Raw genomic sequence first — 9,024 nt, 5'->3', positions numbered from 1 at the left:
CTTGAAAATTTGGGTCCCTTTGATGGCGTTAAATCTCCGTGACGCGATTCACAAGGCATGCAACCTTTCAAGTAGGTTCAAGAAAACTAACGTTCGATCACTTCTTATTTTACTAAGTAAGTGGAACATAGAAACAGGGACAAGAAAACAAATATTTGTTCTGAGCATCATTTTCCTAACAAGTAAGTAAGTGTAATTTAGAAATAGAATTAAGCAAACAAATATTCAATCCTGAGCAGTTATTTGAACCTTTCGTGTGTCAACAAAACCATTATTATACGTGTAAATTGATTGGATGAAGTACCCGTTTGACCTGAAGTATGCGCATGCGCAAAAATATTTTTACGAATATAAAAACCAGACATTTCGACGGAGGCTTGATCAATGTTCGTGTCGTCTTCAGTTCTTGATACAGCAGTTGCAATACTTGACCAAATCACAGAGTTACAATGGACATTGTACCCGACAGAAATACGCCTGTACCCCAACTGATTGTTCAGTGGGCATATACAGGGATCCGTTTAGCTTTGTCCTGCGCCGGGGTAACAGTCGGGTTTGTTACTTTTTTCGAAGTTCTAATAGTGCTTCTTCGACCTGACATTGTCGACAAGGATAATAGAGCACGCATCGTTCCAACGGTTGAACTGCTGGACCAGTACGACTTTGTAGTAATTGGTGCAGGATCCGCAGGAGCTGTACTTGCCAACAGATTAACGGAAAATAAAAACTGGACTATCTTGCTACTAGAGGCTGGAGGTGATGAAAGAGTCATTTCTGATGTACCTGTAATGACTTATAATCTTGTGAACACTGATATGGACTGGAAATTCAAAACTGAATCTTCTTCGGGCTATTGTAAGGGCATGGTCGACAATCAATGCCACTGGACCAGAGGAAAATCACTTGGAGGATCCAGCAGCCTTAATTACATGCTATACGCACGTGGAAATCGAAGAGATTACGACAACTGGAGGGATTCGGGGAATCCTGGATGGGGATACGATGACGTTTTACCGTATTTTAAAAAGGCAGAAAATATGACGATTCCCGGTCTCCGCGAATCGCCTTATCACGGTACCTCTGGCCCTCTTACAGTTGAAAATCCAAGGTATGAACACCCGATGCAAGGATACTTTTCGAATGCCATATCTGAAATGGGCTACCATGAGGTGGATGTGAACGGCAAGACGCAAACTGGATTTAACCGGCCGCAAACCACTACTAGAAACGGCCTTCGATGCAGCACGTCGAAAGCCTATCTGCGATCCACAGCTGATAGGAGAAACCTACACATTAGTACGAATTCTCTGGTCCATAAGATTCTCATCGATAAAACGACAAAAACAGCTTACGGAGTTGAATTTGTCCGAGAAAACATGAGGCACATTGTTCGTGCAAAAAAAGAGGTAATACTCTCAGCGGGCGCGATTCAATCGCCTAAACTGCTAATGCTCTCAGGAATAGGACCCAAAGATCACCTGGAAGAGGTTGGAATTAAGGTTATTCACGACAGCCCAGGAGTCGGGCAAAATCTTCAGGATCATATCATGATTGGTGGGCTTACTTTTTTGATTGATGCACCGTACAATCCATCTACGACAACTCTAGCGGACGTAACGGACTTTGTGGTAAAAAGAGAGGGTCACCTATACGGTACAGGCTTCTGCGAAATATTGGCTTTCGTCAACACCAGGTGAACATTTTCAAGCGTTAGGCGACCAGTTGCCAACTCGTACCAAAATAATCCAGTCCTGACAGTCGTACGCGCTTTCTCTGCAATGTAAAACAAATAACATAAATTTACATGCTTCTGAATTAGATATTTAAAAATTTTTTCGTCTATTGGTATAAGTCTTGAGCAGTACGTTGAATTGTAAGGTACGCAGTTTCGTAAGCTATACACAAAATCTGTGTCACACTTTTGCAGATTGTTCAAAATAATACTAAAAACAACAGTAACAACAATAATAATAACAACTTAGATCCCGTAGTTTTTTGGTGCAATTAAGCTTTTATTCAAGTCATAAAATTGTCGCAAATAGAAATAGCATAACGGCATTATGGTATCAATTTTTCCAAAGCATGTGTAAGACTTAAATGCAAACAGGACCTCTGTTTATATACAGATAATGAATGAGAATTTGGTGAATTATAGTAGCATTTATCATGTGTAGTAAAAACATGGATAATGCGATGCTTCTCCAATTTTCAGGTTGTCGGGAGTTTCTCTAATCGGTCTCAGATTTCCTATTAGATTATATTAAATTTTGAAATTTTTGTACGCATGGTCCAATCATAGAGCGACGGCATCTATACTCGAAATTTACAAACCATATTAAAATCGGACTGAAGGATCACGTACTTCAAGCATTATCGTTCCAATTCCGTTTATGATATTCGACATTACATGCGTCATACCGTGTTTCATAGAATATTTTTGAAATATCACCATTTTTACGCCATCTGAAATTTTCCTCGCGTATTCTACCAAGAAAAAAAATTTGGACACGCATTCAACAACAAAAATTCAGCATTATCTGATTTCAACATTCGGGAGTTTAAAATCATTGACAATAGTTTCTGTCATCATCTACTGTCTTTAAAGTTCTGTTATCAAGTGGTTACGTTGTTCCGAAGCCAATGGGAAGTGGCGATTCGATTTTTCAACATTGCCATTACACGCCATGAATTTCCGGGATACACTACTGAGAGTACTTTCACGGATTTTCGAATTCTTCACCGGCCCCTGTTTCGGAAGTCTCAGGACACCAAATTTTCCGGTTCACGAAATCCGAGAATTTTCGATCGATGTTGGTTTGGAATTGGAATGTTTCACCAACAAAAAACAACCGCGTTGATGACTCCGTTCTGAGTCCAAATTCCTGAAAAATAATATTTCGAAATTTCACAATAACAACTTGATGACCCAGTGAAGAAGAAATTCAATTTACATTTGATACAAAATAAATTCAAATTTTATGTTTGGCGTTTTTTTTTTTTTTACTCTATATGCGAAAACTTGAACCGGATTAACAGATGACATCACACATACATCTATTTATTCCCGACTCAATCATAAAGTTAACTTTATTGACCTCAAAAGCGGGATGAAAGCGGCCCGTGTTTTTCCCTAAAACACATTTGCGGGAAATATGATCTTAAATCCAAATCACCGAGAAATATGAGCCCAATTTAAAAGTCCCAATTTTCAAATAATTTTTACAGCCAGAGTTAAGTCGGAAGTAAAGTCCTATATGTAACACAGGAATAAAAGTCGACTTTATTCCCTTGTTACATAAGGTACTATTATACAAATATCTCTGATCAAACCTTTCGGTTTTCTTTTTAGGTATGCCAACAGTTCTATCGATTACCCGGACCTTGAATTATTTCTTAGTTCAGCCGCTCAAAATGTAAACGGTCAAGTTATTAAAAGTATTTTTGGTCTCAGAGACGACTTTTACGCATCCTTATTTTCGAATATAATTGATAAGGAAGCTTACAGTGTGCTAACAGCACTGATACACCCGAAGAGTAGAGGTTACATCAAGCTGAGAGGCAATAATATCACAGAGCAGCCAATCATAGTTCCAAATTATCTCGACCACCCGGATGATCTGGATGTTTTGGTATACAGATAACTTCATTTATATCGAAGAACATCACATAACTTGAGTTTAAAGAGATTTCATGGACGATCTTTCAATTCGCAGGTAGAAGGGATCTTTTTTGCCTACAACCTCAGCCAAACCTCAACTATGAAGAAATTGAATGCGCGTCCCAATCCCAATACGATCCCGGAGTGCGCACACTTAAATTTTCCGTCCCGTGATTATTGGCGTTGCTACGTACGATTTTTCACGTTGAGCGTTTATCATTCCACTTCCACTTGTAAAATGGGCCCAACTGACGATAAAATGGCTGTAGTAGACGCACGCCTTAGGGTCCACGGTGTGAACAGTCTTCGGGTTGTAGACGCCTCAATTATGCCAACCATAGTATCTGGGAACACCAACGCACCAACTATCATGATCGCCGAAAAGGCCGCGGAGTTTATCAAGAAAGATTGGAATCCCATCTTTTCCGGTGGGTGCAAGACTTCGAATGTCAAAGCTTGGGAAAACATTTTTCCAACGTTGCAAAGCTACGCTCACGCATGAAATTGAGAAGGACCGCCAGTTCGGACGATGAATTGACGACCAAAGGAGTCTTTGAAAATGCATTGTCCCGATGGTGCAAAATCCCTGCATCGTTATTACTGTTCAGACGCGGACCACCGGCAAGAATTTGTCAGTAAGCATGCCACGCGTATTTGAATACGGTGGATTCAATATAAAAACATTCTGCAATTCTGCCACATGGAAATTTTTTTACTCGCAGCGACGGTCGTTCCAAGTTTTGTGCATTAGAGTTTTTGTGTAATCAGGATTTTGAGTTTTCAGAATTTGGCTTTCCCAAAAGTTACACTTCGTGTATCTTTTATGTAAACTTTGATCTTTCAGGATTCCGGAACTGACCCAGATTGTTCATACTTAAATGTATAAACTCGTTAAGTAAGTATACGATTGGGTACAGGATGCATTTACGAATGGTCGGCAATTTAGAAAATAATTTTGTACAGTGAAATCTTAGTTAGGTGCACGTTTTTCAATGATCACGTATTTATAACCGAGAAAATCATGGAAGTAAATTTCTTCTAAGTCCATGATTTCGAATTTGTACATGATTTCAAATAGCTCCATGGCTATTGTTTCGTCATTGTATTCATATCGGAATTGACTAATGCCATTGAATAAATACGATGTGTAAAACGTAACATGGCAGACTTCAATATTTGTACTGAAGGACGATAAAAAATTTATTGTACAACGTTTTGTTGAAATAAGTATGGTGGCACCGTTCATGTTTACACACCTAGCTGTTAATAGTTGTGTGTGAGTCACAGTAGAAAATCAAAACCAATCCAGCATAAATTATAATTCGAACTGAAACTTTATTGGACTCATTTAATTGAAGTATGGACTCAAGTGTTTTCTACCCAGTTAGAGGAGTTGCTTTTACAGCACTTCTATTCCAAAACAAACAAACCCTTATTTTTGGATTTTTACACGAGTCAGTGAATCTCTGAAATGAATGACCATAACTTAATTGTCTTTAACCATTCTATGTTGAATAAAAAAAATTTGTAATTCATGTTGATGAGCATTTCTGATTCGTTGCAAACGTACTATACTGTGAAACTGCAGTAACATTATGTATAACTGTAGCCAATTCCTTCCATTCGATCACTATTCCTGGATCTATAATCTATCATGAATAAAAATGACCAGGATTTTTTCGTTGTCTTTATTGATGTAGATGTAGAAAGTTTCCATAATCACTTCCTCTAATCGTTATCGTCCACAATTCTACCCCATAAGTACCTTATATACGTTTAACACCTTCAAATGCTTCAAGTGTTTGAAGAACTATTTAAATCGTCAACGTAAGCAGTTTGATTCCAATCTTCCTTGATAAGATCCGATGCCTTTTCGGCGATCATAACAATTGGAGCGTTGGTATTACCGGATACTATGGTTGGCATAATGGAGGCGTCCACAACTCGAAGACCATTGACACCGTGGACCCTCAAGCGTGAGTCTACTACAGCCATCTCATCGTCAACAGGTCCCATTTTACAAGTGGAAGTAGGATGATACCCTGTCAATGAATAAAATGATGCGTGACAACGCCAATAGTCACGTGATGAGAAATTCAAGTGGGCACACTCTGGAATCACGTTGGAGTTGGGACGTGCGTTGAATTTTTTCATAGTCGAAGTTTGGCTGAGGTTATAGGCGAAAGTGACTCCTTCTATCTGTAATAAGTCAAATATTTTCTAGAATTTTCTTTAACTTTAGTAGTTCCAGCATTATTGAATATAAATGTTATCAACGTACCAAAACGTCCAGATCATACGGGTCGCTGAAATAATTAGGAACTATGATTGGATGTTGCGTGATATTAGCACTTCTCAGCTTGATGTAACCTCTGCTTTTCGGATGCAGTAATACTGGTATTACACCGTAGGCATTCCGATCTTTTATTCCCGTGTATATGTTATTGTAAAAGACGTCTGTGAGCCCTAAAGCGCTTTTAACGAACAGGCTTTGAGTATTTTCAGCGTTTGAGCCAAGAAAGAATTGGATGTCCGGAAAATCAAGACTACTGTTAGCATAACTGTAAAAATATAATGTTGTTACCATGAATTCTCCCACACGTGAATTTTGACATTATTATATATAAGTTTATGTTGCACTGCTGATCACGGAATACATGTTAGACCATTGACACAAAAAAAAGTTCTCTTTCCACGCAATTATATATTAGAAACTGAATCGAAACATATCAAAACCGAGTTCCGTGAAGCGTGGTGTTACCTGGTTATTCCCACTTCACACTCCTCCGAGATTCATACCTTGACTTTTATCACTGCTATCTAAGCGTCCCTTCGTTACGTATAGACTAAACATCCCTTGCACACCTTGTGCGCACTTTACTATCTTTACTCTGATTCTCAGATCGCTCATCTCGCACTTTACTTCCGGCACTCAGTCACACTTTGTTCTGCTCATACTGAAACACTTCTTCTCTAGCTTTCAAACCAAACACTTCCTTACCAATGTCCATATATACAATAAACATCAAACGCATATTCTAATAATCATACCTAATCAACATTCATTCAAGCCTTACTCATGGACTTCTTAGTTATTCCGTAATGTAAAAGTAGAGAACGCCGTAAATAAACGATCTTAACCTCTTCCCGGCCGAATTTTGCACGTCTCCGTTCCAAATATGGAACGATGGCCGGGAAGAGGTTAAGACCACTCGAACGAATATAATTGCAGTATCAATTGCACGAATATATCGCTTAATAAAGTGATCGTTTATATGTATGGTAGGCCAGTAGCAAGTGACGTCTGATTTTAGACAGGGAACACGTATCATAAATATGAACATCTGACAGCGAGGTCGAAGCCTCCCCACTTTACCCCCTCCAGGTACTCGAACGGGTCTCGCAGCTGGCCAGACCCGGTTATATCCGACGAGGATACCCAGGTTCTCAAACTTGACAGTTAATTTTAAATCTATCGATTGATTCCAAACCTGATAGTTTGTATTAAACCATTTCAAACAATCGAGCATCAGTCGTTGCAGCGTTGCAAGTGAGTTCGGACGCGTGAAATTTGAATTGCAGTTTTGTTATTCTCGTTGATTAATACATACGATGGCAGAACATAGGGAGGAGGTTGTAGAATAAATTGATTTGAGATATAATGAGACCGCGATGTTCATATTATTTCACTTATCAGTCCTTTTACAGAGCGTGGACTTTTGGTCAAGAGCACAAATGTAGCTAGTTTCGCTATCCCCACCCGATTCCCACTTCGCTTGAATCTGCGCGACGCTGGGTCGGTCTCACGCCGGACAGAGTATAATTCGGAAAGTTGTTTGAATCGCTTTTTTCTGCACTATTAGGAAATGGAGCATTTTATACACATTTCACATGCTTCGAGAATCGCTCTGTTCAAGCATAAAAATAAGGATATTCACCTGGTTTTGACGAAACCAATCACTTGGCAGATAGGTATATCATACAATTGACCCGTTTTTTCCACCATAAATTCTTCTACTTGTGATATAATTGACTCACTAAGATTATACGGTGGTTCAATCAGAGAAGCGAGCCCACCAATCGCCACATGGTCCTGAAGGTTTTGCCCGACTCCTGGGCTGTTGCGAATAACCTCAATGCCAAGGTCTTCTAGGTTCTCTCGCGGACCGATTCCTGAGAGCATTAGCAGTTGAGGCGATTGAATAGCGCCCGCTGAGAGTATTACCTCTTTTTTTGCACGAACGGTGAACCTCATGTTTTCTCGAACAAATTCAACTCCATAAGCTGTTTTTGTCGTTTTATTGATGAGAACCTTATGGACCAGAGAATTCGTACTAATGTGTAGGTTTCTCCTATCAGCTGCGGATCGCAGATAGGCTTTCGCCGTGCTGCATCGAAGGCCGTTTCTAGTTGTAGCTTGCGTGCGCATAAATCCAGTCTGGGTCTTACCGTTCACATCTACCACACTGTAGCCTAGTTCAGAAGTGGCATTCAGAAAATAGCTCGTAATAGGATGTTCATATTTCAAGTGTTCAACTGTCAAATGGCCAGTGGTTCCATGATACGGCGATTCACGGAGATCGGGTATTGAGATATTTTCGGATTTTTTGAAATAAGGTAAAACATCCTCGTATCCCCATCCATCATTTCCAAAATCTCTCCATTGATCATAATCTCTTCGATTTCCTCGTATATACAGATTGTAATTGAGGACGCTGCTTCCTCCAAGTACTTTACCTCTGGGCCAATTACATTGCTTGTTGATCATGCCTTGGCAGTAGGTCGATGAAGGTTCGGTTCTAAATGCCCAGTCAGAATTCGTGTTTTGAAGGAGTAAGGCTAACGCAGGTGCGTCAGATACAACTCCTTCAGCATTCCCAGCCTCCAGTAGCAAAACGGTCCAGTTTGCATTTTCCGTTAATCTGTTAGCAAGTACGGATCCCGCGGATCCTCCACCGATTATCACAAAGTCATAACTGTTGAGTAGCTCTGCTGTCGAGTCGATACGTATCCTGTTATCTTTGTCAACTATATCTGGTCGCAGAAGCATTATTAGAAATTGCAATACGGTGATGATTGCGGTTACTGTCGTCTTGGTCAAAGCGGTGCGGATCCTCGGGTATGAAAAGGTGGCATATCGAAGTATTTGTTGGACTAGCGTCATTTTCTGTCGGGCACAATCACAATTAGAGTCCTGTGAGTCTGCATTGGTTGTGAAAAGTTTTGACAATTGTACTATCAAAAACTGAAATTTCTCAGACGTATTACACGGTACTGCCACTGATCAACTAACAACTCCTGGCTCATATGCCATGCTTTTATATGCGCAAAGATATTTGTTTGCGTGCACACGCTTTAATACCAAT

The 9,024-nt window shown here is 39.8% G+C and overlaps 2 protein-coding genes across 2 annotated transcripts; one reads left to right on the top strand and one right to left on the bottom strand.

Annotated features, from left to right (window-relative positions):
* Positions 1 to 434: 434 nt before the first annotated feature.
* Positions 435 to 4,816, top strand: LOC124182845 (glucose dehydrogenase [FAD, quinone]-like). Its single transcript, XM_046570599.1, has 3 exons — positions 435 to 1,693; positions 3,350 to 3,629; positions 3,714 to 4,816. Exons 1-3 carry the CDS (start codon positions 450 to 452, stop codon positions 4,158 to 4,160), a joined length of 1,971 nt encoding a protein of 656 aa, XP_046426555.1. The 5' UTR covers positions 435 to 449; the 3' UTR covers positions 4,161 to 4,816.
* A 636-nt stretch (positions 4,817 to 5,452) lies between these two features.
* Positions 5,453 to 8,822, bottom strand: LOC124183315 (glucose dehydrogenase [FAD, quinone]-like). Its single transcript, XM_046571661.1, has 4 exons — positions 7,597 to 8,822; positions 5,940 to 6,219; positions 5,743 to 5,857; positions 5,453 to 5,700 (listed from the first exon to the last, which is right to left on the bottom strand). Exons 1-4 carry the CDS (start codon positions 8,820 to 8,822, stop codon positions 5,453 to 5,455), a joined length of 1,869 nt encoding a protein of 622 aa, XP_046427617.1.
* Positions 8,823 to 9,024: the final 202 nt, after the last annotated feature.

The sequence above is a fragment of the Neodiprion fabricii genome, chromosome 5 (genome assembly GCF_021155785.1).
Source record: "Neodiprion fabricii isolate iyNeoFabr1 chromosome 5, iyNeoFabr1.1, whole genome shotgun sequence".
Lineage (NCBI taxonomy): Eukaryota > Metazoa > Arthropoda > Insecta > Hymenoptera > Diprionidae > Neodiprion > Neodiprion fabricii.
This window is presented reverse-complemented; position numbering and strand designations above follow the sequence as displayed.

Coding starts and splice junctions, on each gene's coding strand:
- LOC124182845 (XM_046570599.1), top strand. CDS start 450: ATGGACATTGTACCCGACAGAAATACGCCTGTACCCCAACTGATTGTT. Junction 1,694..3,349: donor TTGGCTTTCGTCAACACCAG/GTGAACATTTTC, acceptor TTTTCTTTTTAG/GTATGCCAACAGTTCTATCG. Junction 3,630..3,713: donor CGGATGATCTGGATGTTTTG/GTATACAGATAA, acceptor TTCAATTCGCAG/GTAGAAGGGATCTTTTTTGC.
- LOC124183315 (XM_046571661.1), bottom strand. CDS start 8,822: ATGACGCTAGTCCAACAAATACTTCGATATGCCACCTTTTCATACCCG. Junction 6,220..7,596: donor ATTGGTTTCGTCAAAACCAG/GTGAATATCCTT, acceptor ATATTTTTACAG/TTATGCTAACAGTAGTCTTG. Junction 5,858..5,939: donor CGTATGATCTGGACGTTTTG/GTACGTTGATAA, acceptor GACTTATTACAG/ATAGAAGGAGTCACTTTCGC.